The sequence below is a fragment of the Pogoniulus pusillus genome, chromosome 24 (assembly GCF_015220805.1).
Source record: "Pogoniulus pusillus isolate bPogPus1 chromosome 24, bPogPus1.pri, whole genome shotgun sequence".
In the NCBI taxonomy this organism is placed as follows: Eukaryota; Metazoa; Chordata; class Aves; order Piciformes; family Lybiidae; genus Pogoniulus; species Pogoniulus pusillus.
The window spans coordinates 11,530,039-11,546,304 of NC_087287.1; the positions used below are offsets into that span (position 1 = coordinate 11,530,039).

Here is a 16,266-nt window from a genome sequence, read left to right on the forward strand (position 1 = left end):
CGGCAGTGACTAGGAGGGCTGCCCGGCGGCTGCAACTCTGGCCGTATCTGCAGCAGCTATTATTTGATAGCATAAAACTGGGGTTACCAGTAGGTGGCCTGCTGGCTTAATACATGCGACTGCCACTCCTTCTGAGTACCCTTCTGCCCAGCCGGGTCGGTCTGTCCTGTAGATAGCCCGAGCACGAGTGGTGTGGCTTAACCACTCGTTCTGTTCGTCCTAAAAGGTCCAGTACTGAAATAAAAGTCCAACTGTTATTACGGCGTCACTTGGAGAACTGTTTAGGGTAATCTGGCTTTGTCAGACGTTTCTCGACATTGCTAGCTTTCATCGACATGAAGAGAATGAATTACGTGGAAAAAAACCCCTCAAGTGATATGTAAATTTTTCAGTGAAACTCATTCAAATGAATTGCTGTGTGTTTATTTGTTGTTCATTTAAACTGTTCATGTACTTGAAAGATACTTAATGCGTGTAATTACTGATAATACGCTGTTAAAAGTATAGGAATTCAAGGCTGTTTCTTGTCTGTGTTGCTGGTACAAATATATTTTCAGTATTTAATTATATGCATGTTTAACAACTGAGTTGTGTCAACTTGAGTTCATTGGTTTGTTATATGTATACTTTTCTGTATGCAGGAGCTTTGAATGTTACTTCTGTTGCTATGAAAGCTCTTAACAAGTAGTAATAATTTTATTTTCCTGCTTAGGATGGGGAAGTCAGAGTTCCAAAGTCCATATACATCATAGCACATGGCTTCATTTTCCTGGCCACAATTTACGCTGGATATTGACTTTTATCCTCTTGTTTGTGCTGGTGTGTGAAATTGCAGAAGGTATAGTGTCTGATGGGTAAGTGGATGTCTACCTTCTCCTGATGGCATTGAGCATTTTGAAGGTTTTGGGGTAGGTTTTTTTTCTCCCTGTCTAAATGCTCATCTAGACCATATTTCTTGTGCTTACAATCTGTGTTCTAGGTGATTAACCTACCGACCTCGTATCAGAAATTCCACAGACCCTGCCAAGTTATGTGCACACGCACAACTGACCTTAATCATTTTTTGGTTAAGCTTAAGGACACTGTCTTTCCAAAGAGTAATCACAGCTAAATCCTAACAACTAAAGCAGATGGTGACATTTTCATGATATGTTTTATGTCCAAGGACCCAGTCCCACACTCCTTACTCTGACAGAATTCCCTTGTGAATCTATTGGAGACATGCTCTCTTGCACACCCCTTAGAGGTTTTTTCTGAGTATGTGTAGTACATCTCATCTGTTACTTTGTGCAGAGTACCTCAAGTTATGTGAGTGTGATCATCTGTTATTCAATTTAGGATATTTTTAGAGGTAATCTATGGGTAAAAAAAATAGTCCAGGTGAAACAAGTGGTACAGGAGAGGGTTTTATTATGAAAACATCTTATTCTGTGTAACAGTGACTATGATCATTTTCTAAAGAAAGGTCTGATTTCATAACTCTTATGAATTTGCAGCTCAAGGATTATAAAGTTGAAGCTCATTAAATAGAACAAAGTCTCACTGCCTCTCCATCTGTATGACAACTCTCCACCAACCAGTGTGAAAGGCACTGCAGTATTCTGCAGTAGAAGCTGATATCATCATTATTATTGTAACTTCTCTAAAAGAAATATATAAATAGGATATTTCTTATTGCTAGTTTTTAAAAAGGAGTATTTTCCCTTCTTAGTCAGTGTGGGATGCTCAGAGCAAAATATGTTTTGAGTTTTTTATTTTACTAGTTACTTTTCTTCTGTTTCATTTTACTCTTCTTGTTAGGCTTATTTGCTGTTTCACTTGACTCAGAGTGCTGCTGTTAAGTACTAAGTGTCACCTGATGATAATCAAAGCTCCTATCTGTACTGGGGGAGTGCCAACCCACAGTCCTGCCTCCTGAGCACACAGCAGGCTAGTAAGCGTTCTAGTAAGAAAAAACAAATTTTGAGACTCATCAGCTTTCTAAGACCAAAGTGGATCACACTTTTGACAGCAGTTGAGTACCATAGGCTTCAGCACCTCAGCAATAGATGCAGCCTAATGCAGATATGGTTATATCAGGGAATTCCAGCAACTTCTCTCTGAAATGAATAAATTCTAAAAAAAAACCTCAACCCTCCCACTCTCACAGTGTAACCTACTGAAGCTTAGGCTGCCTGAAGAAATCTGTTCCTGTCACTTATTTTTCCGTGCTCAGAATTCTGCCTTGATGCACAAAACCCCTGGCATCACTGGGAATTAAAACTGAAGGACCTTATGTGCTGTACATGGGTACAGCTAATTGTTAAGTTCCTAACACAGGTTGTCAGCAAGTCTCTCCAGCCAGCTCTGCAGAGCTCACTACAATGTCCATGTGAGAGAAGGCTTTCCTTTCCTAGTGCAGGTACAGGAAATGGTCCTCCTGAGCTCCTACAGATTTATTAGATGCATGGGATGTTCTGCTCTCAGAAATATGGTGTCCCATGATGACCTCTAGCTCCCTGACAGCACAGCTCCTTATGTCTCTCCAAACTATGCAAAGGTAACTTTCACTGCAGCAGGAACAAGTCCATAAATGCAAAGTTACTTTAAGTGAGATTCAGAGGACAAATTGTAAGTTTCTCTGAGTGTTTGTGTCCAGAAGGCTTCCTTTTGGTACTCTTTTGGAGTGGGTTGGGAGGCAGTGGAAATTGTACGTCTTAACAGCACAGGACACTTCATTGCTTTTGTGGAAGAAAGAGAAGCAGAAGAAAAGATGGCACATAAGAAGGAAGAAGGGGAGAAAGATGGTTCTACCCAACTTTACACAAACCAACAACATTGCCCAAGAATTCCCATATCCCCAAGTACTGTGGCTGGTAGGATCTTCTCTGCTGCTACTTGAAGCTATGTCAAGAGAGTTCTGCTTTGTAGGACAAAGCTTAAAGATCTGGTGTAGGTTTTGTTTGTTGACTGAAAACAGAGGCCACTGTAAGTATTTCCTGCGCTGTGGTGCTGTTCCTTCTCCAGACTGGAAGAAGAAAATTGAGCATTTCCATGAAATGTTTCTGTAGGAAATGTTCAAGGGTGCTATCTCTTGGTCGTATCTGCATATTTTGATGGACAGCTTCCAAACTAGTTTAGCTTAAATTAACTTTTCTCATTTTGGAGCTGAGATGCTTATCTTAATTTTAACAATATTCCAGTTGATTTCAGTAGGAAATAGGAATGAACACATTTGATGTTCAGCAAAGGGGAAGAGTGTGAAATCCAGCTATGCCATATAGGAGCATAAATCCAGCTATATCATTGAGGAGCATAAATTGAAAGTTGGAGAGATTTGCGTCCATAACTCATTCTAGGAAATTTGATGTCAGGGCTGGGGACAAGATATAATTAATAAATTAAAAGTAAAGAGGATTTGATTTTAATAATTGTTCACTTTCTTCTTAAGGGTGTCCGAGTCTCGCCACCTGCACCTATACATGCCGGCTGGGATGGCCTTCTTGGCAGCCATCACATCAGTTGTCTATTACCATAACATTGAGACATCCAACTTCCCCAAGCTGTTAATCGGTAGGTCTCGCATCTTAAAAGACTGGGACTGTGGTGGCTGTGTGTCAGCTCATTCTGTGACAGGTTGTGTGGATAAAGCTGTGGTTGTGAAATGGTCTGCTGACTGCTGTTACCAGACTCAGTTGGAGTTTTCCGGAGCCAATTCATTGTTCTCAATACTTGTCACTTCTAATAGTGTTCTGTATGGATCCAACTGGCCAAAGGCTTCTCTGAGAAAATGGGATTTGTAAAAAAGTAGAACATGAAATTCTTCACTAAAAGATATCTAAACTTCCCTCTTGACAGTGCATTTAAGCACAAAACAAGATTGGAGACATCTTCATGTGTGTGGTCTGTTGAAATGCGCAGGGGGTTGCGGTAAACGAAATGATTGCTGACTTGAAGAATGACCTTCAATCCATTACTCTGCCTGCTTGTTCTTGCTTCCTTTTCCTAAAACTCTCATTGTAAACTGCTTTAAGACCTTTTGAATAGAAAATGTTATGTGTAAGGACTACTTAGTGTATTATATACTTTCTGCTAGATGCTAAATAAACTGCAGCTAGCTATACATAATCCATTACTACTGACAACCATGCAGCTGGTGACATGTTCTCTCCTGCCTGAATGCAAACCGTGAATGTCTAATGTTTAGTCATCCTGCCAGCTGTTATTTCTTTGGTGGTCTTAGCCCATCAAATTTTGTTTGAGATGGTTCTCTTTATTAATGGATCCTGCTAAGGTTTGTCCTTTGTCATCATAGCTGTGTGTATCAAAGTTCTCTTCTAATTTACATCAGATAGTAAAAAGGCAGTAACAAGTGGATTTGAGAAAGCTTTTAAATATGAAAGATTATTTTGAACTCAATGTTGTCATAAGTGAGCATCCTCTTCTACAGAAACAGTCTCTAATGCCTGTTTAAAAAAAAAATCCCAATCATTCTTCAAAAACTTCATATTTTTTTCTAGGCTTGACAACCTTTATGTCTTCTCTCTTGACTGCTTTTCTTCTTATAACCAAGTAGGATCACTTAATTACTCTTTAAATAAGTCAACATAGTCTATTTAATTTCTTCTCACCAGAGTAGATGTTGTGTGTCAGGAATGCATTGCTAGCCTGTTAGTCACCAGGGGAAAGCAAGCAGTGGTGTTATTGTCTTATTTGTGGTGGGTTTTTTTGTTATTTCAGAGGTATAATGCCTTGTTCAATAACTGATTGTCACTGCCACATTGCCACTGCTAAGTCATTGAGAAAGGAGCACAAATGTACTACTAGTAGTCACTTATCCTGCTTTGCATAATCCCTTCTCTATAGAGATCCTTTTATGATAATTTTATTCAGTATTTAGAGTGCTGATGCTGAGCAAGCCCTGGACACTACTTGAATAGTAAACAGTTCTACCAGTGAATGCCAACACTTAAGTGTTATTGGCGCTTAGGCTAATAATCATGATTTTTTTTTCCTCCAGAATTTTCAGGGAATAGACTCCTTTAAAAAATACAGTCGTAACAGCTAACTCTTAGGCAAGAAAGAAAATCAGACTACTGCAGTAGTCTTTCACACTTGGTTGGTCCATTTGAATTTTAATCCAAAGTCTTCACAGGCTGATGGTCTTGAATTTTTATTTTATTCTTTTTTTTTCTTTCTTTCTTGTGTTTGTGACAGAACCTAAAACAGATGTTTCTAGAAGTATCCATCCTTTGTTCTTTACTACATATTTATTGTTATACAACTGTGAAGACTTTTGTCTGATGTTAATTGCAATACTCTGTATTGATGTCTGGGATTAGGTGATGGTAACTTTGCAAATTAGCCTAGCAGAAGATAGTTAAATTATACCTATATTTAGTCATCAACCCACTAGAGTGCAGTGTGACCATGACTTTTCTTTTAGAGCCTAATACAAACGAGGTAAATTGGAACCATGAGGAAAAGCTGAAGTTTGGGCTAAACATTTTGCTGACTCTATGAAGCAGGAAAGCAGCAGGTGGTTCTTAGTTTATAAAATGTTGTAGAGAAGGTCTAATGCTACACAGAGTAAAGGAAGTGACCTGATGGGGCACTGGTCTCTCACCAGTGCAGTGGAGAAGACCCTTAAAAGCCTGTTCATTAATTCTGAACAGGATAGAATTTGAAATCCTGTGGTGCTTTGAAGGTTTTGTTGTTGTTGTTTTTTAAAGTCTTTTTCACTGTGTACCTTGAAGAAACCAAGTCCGTTTGTAGCTCCTCATAAACAAGCAGGAGACAGATACCATACCAGACCTGGGGATTAACACATTCCTTTGGGGTATGGAGGACAAGGACACACAGTTCCTGCACTGATCCTGCTTCTCAGCTTTACGCCCAGGCTGTTGGCTGGTTTGAAGTAGTCATTATCTCTTATCCAAAAAATTCACAAAGTTTGGAATATTTGTTCTCTGAAGCAAAAATGATTGTCAGCTTTTGACCTGTAGTTATAACAAGCATGGCTTTTCCTGTGTAGTGCTGTTTACTGGGATGATCTGGTAATAAAGCTACTTCTGATGCTCTTCGCAGAGTGTGGCAGGATGGTGCATAGCAGCTGCACAGTTTAGCAGGACAGATTTCAGAATCGTCTTCATATTGAATTGGCAACACTTGCTTGCTTTCTTAACCTCCACAGTACACAACTGAAGAGTAGAATCTGATTGCACGAGGTTTTAAGCTAGTTTATTGGTTTTGTAGATCAATAATCCTCAGAAATTGGACAGTAGGAGAGAACAACAAAAACAGGACTTGGAGTTTTTGATCTGAAAGGGGTACTAGTATGAAACTTTTTCTTCAGATGTCCTTTTTTTAAGCAGTTGTAGGTCTGCTTTACAATTCTTGACAGTAATCAGAGGGAACGAGATCGATTTTCTTTCAAACCTAATTCATAACAGTCTGGTAACATTAACCGGATTTTAAGTCATTGTTCACAGCTTTCACTTGTAGGGCAGCTCTCTGCCTTGAACTTATCATGTGGATGCATGTTTATAGCAGATGGAAATTTCCTTCAGCAGATTTAATTTTGTAAGACTTCCCAAATATCACTAAATCTAATAGGCAAAGCATTTGTAACTAATAGTATCTTAATCTTTCCACGTGGAATCGAATTTGGCTTCTGTTTTGATGTGAGATGATCACTCTCTGTTTTTTATATTTTCTTGTGCATTATGTTTTGCTATTTATTATGCTGTTGTATGTTTTTGCAACTGTGGAGCTGATTAACTTTTTTTTCCCCTTACAGCATTACTGTTCTACTGGACTTTAGCTTTCATAACTAAAACCATCAAATTTGTAAAGTTCTGTGATAATGGGGTTGGATTTTCTCAGCTTCGATTTTGCCTCACAGGACTCCTGGTTGTTCTTTATGGAATGCTATTAGCTGTAGAAATAAATGTCATCAGGGTGAGGGTAAGTTACTCTCTTGCTAACTATAACACCATACAAGTCTCCTATAACCACAGAAGTCTCCTGCGGTGTCTTTTGTTGGCTTCATCTGTTTGGGTTTTTTAATTCCCATTTCTGGGTACTTGGTGTAAAATCATAGAATCAACCAGGTTGGAAGAGACCTCCAAGATCATTTGCAAATCAAAGGCAAATGTCATTTCATTAGGCCAGATGAATCCATAATTTCAAAAAAGGCCAGACTCCATTGTAGCTAAATTAAGATGAATTTCACCTGTTCAAGTTCTAGTTAAAAATGTCTGTTACAATTCCATTTCAGTCATCAGAAACAAGTAGTTCTGTTGAAAGGAATCATCTGCTCTGTCAGAGAATATCTCAGACATGCAAATAACATCTCTCATTCTCTAGGAGACAATCACAATGAGTGATTTACTGGAGAAACTGGGACTGCTATCAAACCTCCCAGCTAGATATGTATGTTTCTTCCCTCTGTGGTCATAATCCAGAATGAGAAACAGCTTTGTAGACTGCTGGGTATATAAATACTAAAGTTCTTCCCTTCACCTGTCTGTCACTTGACTGTGTGCACAAATTAAACTTGGTCTCAGGAGGAAATGAAACTTCCATGGAGATTTTCTTATGTGATTCTTTTGGTATTTTTCTGAATTTCAGAGGTATGTTTTCTTCAAAACTCCCAAAGAAGTTAAACCTCCTGAAGACCTCCAGGACCTTGGTGTTCGATTCTTGCAGCCGTTTGTGAATCTGTTATCCAAAGGAACATACTGGTGGATGAATACATTCATCAAGACTGCCCATAAAAAGCCAATAGACTTGAAAACCATAGGCAAGCTTCCCATTGCTATGAGAGCTCTAACCAATTACATTCGCCTTAATGAAGCCTTTGAAGCACAGAAGGTAGGCAAAACAGGGAATTATGCCTGTCTGCTGACTCAGTGCTTGTGTTTTTCATTACTTTTTGTGCTATGAATGTGATATAAAATTGTATAAACTGACAGGATGCAAATGAAGTATCCATTAACATAGCTTTCCATGCACAGAGTGATACATCCTCAGCTGTACCTCATACAAATAATGACTTTACCTAAACCTACATGTCAGTTGCTGGTTACATGTGTGTGAAATCCATATAATCTCTCTTTTCATGTGGAAAGTAATTATGGATTGTATTCACTTAACACCATTATTGTTCTTTCTAATTAGGTGCTGCAGTCATTCATGTACAGACTCAACATTAATGAGGTGTCGTAGGATGATTTTCTTTCTGTGTTATTTCAGTTACAGTAAAAGACTTTAGAGCTGAAACTACATCAGCTCAGATTTTCTTTGACTCCCTGGTAGGAGATGAGTGTATTTAGAATTTTAAGAGAAGCCTTCTGCATCCTGTCTAAAAAGACAGTATGTTTCTAGTCAATGTGTCCCCAAAAAACCAAAGTCTGTTGATTTTCTCCCCTTTTTTTTCCTTTCTCCCTCAGCAAGCCACAATCAAAACACTTGGTCCCTATTAAGGGTAGGAAAGAAATCATGGCTCTTTTTGTGATGTGGAGAAGTGTGCAAATTAATGCTTTGTTCTGATTCTAAAAAGGAAAAAAAAAAGAAAGAGTTTGGTTCCTGTGCTTTTTTAGCTCTAAGATTACAATTGATTGTCAATGAACTAAAGTGAGGATCAAAGTACCAATCGTTTATCAGACCTGAGGTTGATGTATAACATAATCCTTACTGCTACTTTTTTTATTCTGAGCAGAACAAAAGGTCATCATCTCCACAAGGATCCAGATCCATTTGGCGTGCTCTCTGCTGTGCTTTTGGAAGGCCCTTGCTTCTCAGCAGCACGTTTCGTATCCTGGCTGACTTGCTTGGGTTCGCTGGTCCGCTCTGCATCTCTGGGATCGTTCACAACGTTGGAAAAGGAAATAACACCATCCGCCCACAGGTACTTCCAAGTGCCATAAAAACAGAGGAGTCAAAAAAGCAGTGCTATGACTATGGATGGCCTCAGGAAAGAAAGTGACTCTCTAGTGTGTTTGTGACTGCTAGAATGACAGTGAGTATGTACTGCCTATTACTCACTGTTACAGCGTGATGGGGAGCAAAGCTGGGTACCCACGCATCTAGTCAGGCTTGCACTCTGGAAAATTACCTCAGTCAAGATAACAGTCAAGAGTGTCCAAAACCCACTAGTATCAAGGCCTTTATGGACAGTTTTGAGGAGAGATGGAATCAAGTATGTGACTGAATGCATTTTAGAAAGGAAAAAGTGTGGTTTTAACAGGCTGGGCTTTTCATTTCCAAAAATGAGTGATGTCTGAGAGGACTAAAGCAGGCTTTGGTCAGCACCGTAAAATGGCAAATAATTGAACTGTGACAAGGAATTTCCACTAATGTCTTCGGGGAGGTTAGTTCTGAGAGATCAAGTGACATGCATTTTTAAAGGATGCCACTGAAATGAGTGTTCTGCAAAAAGAAACAGACGTCTTGATGAGTTAAAAAAAATACAGATGCTCTCAGGAAGCATTTTCTCGTTATGAGCTGAGATTACTCAGACTGAACTTCTTTGAGAAAGATCAGTATATTTCTGCAGCTCACTCACTATTTGATGTAAGACTTTCTTTTCAAAGTCTGTTGACACTAATGGAAATACACCCATTAACTCAAGTACACTTTGGATTAGGTCCACTGTAAATACTGAAATACATCAGATGCATTGCAGAAAATTTAACAAAGGCCTCAGGCTAAAATTAATTGTTTATCCATTTTGCAGTCCTTATCCTAATATTTGGAAACCTTAAAATAGCAAGTAGATTCAATGGAGGCCAGTTAAAGCAGGAAATTAAAAAATTTAGACTCTAGGGCTATGTTGCAGCCAAGTACTGTGGACGCTTTTGAACTCTGCTTCTTGGTGATTTGTTTGGAATGCTGCTTTAGCTAAAATGATACCAAGTCACAGTTTATGGCTTATCCTATTAAATTTTCCTGTTACAGTGGTGCTTCTCTGTGAAAACAGCTCAGATCTGATCCAGATAGGCCCTAAAGGGACACTTATCCAGCCTTGACATCCTTACTGTGTCTAAGCTGTAGCCTTGTCATCACTGTCATTTACACCATTTGGGGATCACCTAACAGCAATATTCACTGATGATGACAGTCCATGGGTGGCACTTAAGGGTGTATTTTACCTTTGCCTGGCTTAGGTGCATTGTTTTTTCTGTAAGGCAGCTAATTACATTGTTTTTCTGCTAAGAGGCTTATTACCTTTATGTTTGAAAATTGATTTAGCTGGGTTAGACAAAAAGCTCTCTGAAATGCATGAAGGCTTTCTTTACAAACCACCTGTAACCAGACTGGGGTGTTCAGGAAAAAGCAAGGTATAAGTGGAGTGGGGAGCATCTTCTATCTGTCCTTTATAGTGACAATTCCTTATTTTAAACAGCTTAGGTTGAAGAGGTGTTAAAACGAGTCAAATGTCTCTTCCAAACACAATTTGTTTATGAAACTGAAGGCAAAGAGATAAATCCTAAGATAAAATATTTGCTCTAATCTCCAGCCCCTTTGTGACAGATAAAAACAACCATGGAGCTGGAACTCTGAGATCACGTGGGTGTCACAGGCAGTATTAACTGCTATAGAGCATGACAGCATCTTAAATTCTGTCACGCTCTTCATTTTTATTTATAACTCCAACATCAATATTTATGGTCACCCTGGAACATTCTTATGACATGAATTTCTCCTAGCGTTAATCATTTTACACCGAACAAGACACTGACAGAATGATAACCTTTCTATTTTGCTGGTAGCATCTTCTAAACTGCAATGTTAGGATTAGCAGTTCCAGTATGAGAAGTATCTGCTGACATAGCACATTCAAATGTTGCACCAAACCTACAGACTCATTATTTAAAATAAGTTTAGCCTCTGTATTAACTTCTCTTGTGGGATTTCTAGAAACAGTTAACTGTAAGGTGCAGAACAGATCTAGTAAACATGTACAGACAGTGAGTTTGTGAAATACAGTTCAATAAATGTTACAGCAGGCTTGAAATCAGCAACAGCAATAGAACTATGTAGGCCAGAAGAAATATGCTAAGCAAGGAACACAGCTGGAGTCTAAATGATAGGAAGCCCTGAGAGGGAATGAGAAGAGACGTATTCCTCATTTCACCTCTAATGGCAGCATAAGCAAAGTTTTGAAGGAGCCAAGGGTAGAAAGATAGGCAGCTGAGGAAGACCAAAGGCATTTTAGTTCCATAGAGCTTCTCAAGGTGAGCTATCCTCACAACTACTTGTGGCACCTAAAGTGTCAACTTGTTAAGTATGATCTAGCATCATACTACTTTCTCAGCAAGCTACAGACATGCCTCAAAATGCACTTGGGTGAACTTGCTGGAGGTAATGACCATAAGGAAGACTGCAAAGCAAGATGTTGCAAACTAAAATATTGTGCAGTTCCAGAAGTTGGAAGGATGGTTTTTTAGCAGGTTGTAAGGGTCATTTTAGTGCCCACTAACCTGAACTGCCAAAATACGGAGACTCTTTTCTCTGAAAGGGCGTCTGCTAGTCAGTGGGCAGTGCACATCATCTTGCAAATGACCATATGGAGTTACTCGGTGTCATAACATTTTGGAAGTACATCAGAAATCTTATAGATGCCATTCTGCATTTAAGTAAAGCTGACTGAGTTGGCACATTATATGACTGCTTTCTTGAACTGTTTGGGGTAAGGTTGGGAGCAGTTGGAAGGTAATAAATTGTAGCTGCCCCTGCCAACTAATTGTGCAAAGATGGTAACTAAACTACCATTGTGCCTGATTTCTACCTTTTTCTTTTATAGACTAAAATCCTTGGTGTTTTCTTTATTTCATCTCAAGAGTTCCTGTCCAATGCTTATGTTTTGGCTGTACTCCTGTTTTTTGCCCTTCTCTTGCAAAGGACGTTTCTCCAAGCATCATACTATGTTGCTATTGAAACAGGAATCAACTTGAGAGGTGCAATACAGGTAGCAAACATATTACTGATTATTTTATTACCACCATATCTGTTTGTAAATACCAATTAGAGTTTTTAAATTCCAAAATGCATCTCTCTTAAAGTGTGTTGCATGTAACCATTGCCATTAAAGACTGTTACCTTAGACCTGCTTTCTCTTTGCATTTTATTTGATGATCTTCTATAAACATTTATTAGTAGTATCTTAATGCTGTAATTCTTATTACCTTTGAGCAGAAATTTGCTGACAGTAAAGCTGAATGTAACTTTTGAAATAACTTAGGTTGTGAACTACACCTCTCCTATCTCAAAGGTGAATCTTTGTAACGTGATGTGCAAATAATACACCTTTAAAATATTCTTGGAAGTATACTGGGGACAAAAGGACTTGTATTCACAGTACATGAAGTAGTGTCTTATTCCATGGGCCATGCCACAAAATCTACCAGGCATTGCAGAGTCTATAATTACTGAACACAAGTAAGATTGGTAAAATGGAGTCCACAGTCACTGTAGGACTATGGACAGCAGATCAAAGCTTTACATAGTATACAAAGCTCTGTGCCTGGAAATGAGAGCATTAGGGGTAAGATTACAGTGTGATATTGCCAAGTGCACTGGCTGAAATCTACCCTCTGACAGCTTCAAAGCCTGCCTTAAGTTAGGCTGTTTATCCGCTCAACTGCATGGATGCTGTGAGAGTCTGTGTGATGGGTGGATACTTTCAATAGCTCTATAATTGTTTAATCCTCTTTTGATCTTACACTTGGAGACAGTTGTCAGCTGCCAGACTTCTTGATTCCATCCATTGGTTTTCCCTTAATAGAGTCAAGTAGAACATTCCTAAGAGACCAAATTTTGATCCAAGATATGTATAAAAAATCATGTTTCTTGTACCAAGCTGAAGAGCTGCAACTAGTCAAAAGAAAATAACTACAGAAAGTGTAAGAGGAGAATTGTTGGAAAATAAGGACACACTATTCCTGTTTAAGAAAAGCTTTGTGTTCTCTGTGCTAGGTATTATGCTGAAGCCCAGATAACACAAGCAGTCAGACCATTCAAACTCACCATTGTGCAGCAGAATTAGTGTTCATGGCAGTCTCAGTGCCTGTATTTTGAGACACTTTTTCCTATAATTTTCCTACTCTGTTTTCTCCCTGGTATAAAACTGCACCTGTTCAGCATGCCCTATATGACTTTATGCTTCATGATGAACAGTTGGCACTTGGTCCAAAGACACTTACTGAGTTAGAGTGACTCCTGTTACCTGAGTCCCATGACTGCAAAGAAGCTCTGTGTAGCCTTTTACCAAACCTGTTGGTAAAAATACACTTTGATTATTGTGTATTAAGTTATTTTCATAGATGGTGCCTGATTCTGCACTGAGCTAACTACTTAATTCAGTACAGGATCTGTCACATTAGTTGTCTGTGAAATAAACTTTGTGATGGGGCTGAGCTCTCTAGCCAAAATGTATCAGTGTTCTCAGCCAGAAGTGTGGTCTTGAGGCTGGATGAGACCTGAATCAATTGCCAAAGGAAAACAAGAAGGATTGTAGTATATTGAATATAATTATATTAGGACAGTTTGCAGCAAGGAGAGCCTGGAGGTATCGATCATAGTTAATATGGTTCTTGAGTCTTTTGGACAGTAAAGGTTTCATTTTCTAGTTGATCTGCAGAGGTGCAAAAAAGGAGTTCTGAGATAACCATTGTGTACCTAATTGGACTGTGCCCTTTGTAGTTGAAAATTTTCCTCGTAACACAGACAAGCTTTGAGTTCTTCATTCCAGTTACTGGGAATGTTGGTTTCCCTTAGCATGCTGGACTACATCTGTGTTTTAGATGGAGCCAGAAATCCTATTTTATTTCTGGATGTTAACACATTTTGATCTCTCTTCCAGACAAAAATATACAATAAGATTATGCAGCTTTCAACCTCTAACATGTCTATGGGGGAGATGACTGCAGGCCAGATCTGTAACCTGGTTGCCATAGACACAAATCAGTTGATGTGGTTCTTTTTCCTCTGCCCTAACCTTTGGGCTATGCCAGTACAGGTAAGGAGTTTGAGCATGCTTTTGTTACTAATATGCCTCAGTCTGTAGAGACTGATTGCTTATCGATTTTATCAAGGTAGATGTATAGAAGAAGTTAAAGAATAACTTGAAATCACATTCAAGCTGTTCATAACATCTAGAAACTCTGTATGTAATATATTCCTTTTCTGTGACAGGACTCTAGATTTAGGGTTGCATTAGTAACTTGAGGGCTGCCAAGCATGCTTTGCATTTGTAACAAGAACTTGGAGGATGCAGCAAGTTGTGCTATTTCAGTGCATACATTTGTTACATCAGGGAAGTTAACTGCAATGTATTGCAGTTGTTTGTCTCCTGAATCCCAGCAGAAGCAAAAGAAGTAACAGCTCACTAAAAAATATGATTGCTTTGAGATGATCCCTTGGACATCCCTTCAAACTACTGCTGCCTCATGGATCGCAAATTCTAGCACACAAAATGCCACAGATTTATTTGTTACATGAAATGTTTACTACTTTATCTCTGGTGCCTTTCATCTTGTGTCTCTAAATACCACTCTTATCCCTTTAGTCTCCTTTCCCACATATGTGATGTGGCAAATCACTCTTCTGAATTGTGCTCAATTGCCTGGTGACTTTTAGTTCCATGTCCTGTAGCCTCAGAGCATGCGTAATGCCCAGTGAAATACAGCTGTGTCTTACTGAGTCTTTAAGGCAAAGAAAGGTGAGTCCTAACTCAGAAGATACTTCTTTACATCAATTGAAATAAATGTAAGGCTGTTGCCCTACTAAAGAGGAGTTTGTAAGCAATGTCCACCATAGAAACATGGTGCTTTTACCTCCCTCATTGTTCCAGGTCTCTATGATGTGCATTGTGCCACGTGAACATGAAAAACCTCAGGTGATCAAAGCTCTTTTCAGTGAGGTAACATTCCTCTGAGTTGCTGAAGTGGTCAGTCTCACTGAATGGGCACAGGATTAATGTAGGTTTACACTAGCAAGTAGAAGGAGGTCAGAGCAATCTCAGTATAACCTCATATCGTTTTTCAAAGCTTACCCTTACTGCAGCAGTGGGCAAGTGCAAATTATTTGGGAGAGCCAGTACTTAAAACCATAGAAACACACTGTACTTCCATTTAGGAATTTCCTGAGAAAACTGACAGTGAAGTACACAGCTTCTGCTTTCTTCCAGTTACTCTGTGTGTTTTTGTTGAGGATGCTTCAGTGCTAGCAGTAAATACGGACAAAAGAGGCAGCAGTTTAAATTCACACAGTGTTTTCTAAAAGTCATTTCAAACCCATGGATTTTTCCATTTATTTTAAAAACATGATGAAAATCTCCTTGTGTTCATGTCACAAAGGTAGTCTGGTTCCAGCATGGCACAAAGCCTGATTAGGCTGGCATGCAAGTCAGAAAGCTGCAAGTGATCTATCCAGCAGATTTGTGTTTTGTGTTGCCTGCTATTACAAAAACAAAAACAAACAAAGTTTCATGAGGCTGTATGTGGACAGTAACTGGAAAATATTTCTAGTCAGTTTCTAACATGGCTTTAGGAATGTTGCTTAGGAGTTTGTGTCCCTCAACATGTGGTACTAGTGATTTTGTTCTGTAAGACGTTGAGAATATAGGAGTACAGCATTGAAATGTTTGGGACAGGGAAGAAAAGCCAACTATTAATAGAATTGAATGGAATCAACCAGGTTGGAAGAGACCTCCAAGATCATCCAGTCCAACCTAGCACCCAGCCCTATCTAGTCAACTAGACTGGGGCACTGAGTGCCTCATCCAGGCTTTTCTTGAACACCTCCAGAGACAGTGACTCCACCACTTCCCTGGGCAGCCCATTCCAATGCCAATCACTCTCTCTGTGAAGAACTTCCTCCTAACATCCAGCCTGTACTTCCCCCGGCACAGCCTGAGACTGTGTCCCCTTGTTCTGTTGCTGGTTGCCTGGGAGAAGAGACCAACCCCCACCTGGCTACAGTCTCCCTTCAGGTAGTTGTAGACAGTAATGAGGTCACCCCTGAGCCTCCTCTTCTGCAGGCTGCACACCCCCAGCTCCCTCAGCCTCTCCTCATAGGGTTTGTGTTCCACGCCTTTCACCAGCTTCTTATAACCTTTATGAATGTTCTTCAAAGAGTGAGGCATTAGACTGCTGTTCTTCAGTAGATCTGGGTTCTTCTCTGGCAATAAAGATGGTATTAGACTTGGGTGGTGCTTTTAGTTGTTCCTGTCAAAAAATAAAATTGGTCAATCTGCTGTAGTTGCAATGAGTAAGTCATCTT

General features: G+C 39.3%; 1 protein-coding gene across 1 annotated transcript in view; it reads left to right on the plus strand.

Moving 5' to 3' along the window:
- ABCC8 (ATP binding cassette subfamily C member 8) overlaps nucleotides 1-16,266 on the plus strand; it is a 71,885-nt gene that overhangs the window by 920 nt on the left and 54,699 nt on the right. The window contains exons 2-8 of the mRNA XM_064163610.1: nucleotides 713-854; nucleotides 3,431-3,552; nucleotides 6,779-6,945; nucleotides 7,612-7,854; nucleotides 8,702-8,890; nucleotides 11,789-11,953; nucleotides 13,847-14,002. Of these exons, the coding sequence (XP_064019680.1) occupies nucleotides 713-854; nucleotides 3,431-3,552; nucleotides 6,779-6,945; nucleotides 7,612-7,854; nucleotides 8,702-8,890; nucleotides 11,789-11,953; nucleotides 13,847-14,002 (1,184 nt within the window). The remainder of the gene's footprint in view (nucleotides 1-712; nucleotides 855-3,430; nucleotides 3,553-6,778; nucleotides 6,946-7,611; nucleotides 7,855-8,701; nucleotides 8,891-11,788; nucleotides 11,954-13,846; nucleotides 14,003-16,266) is intronic.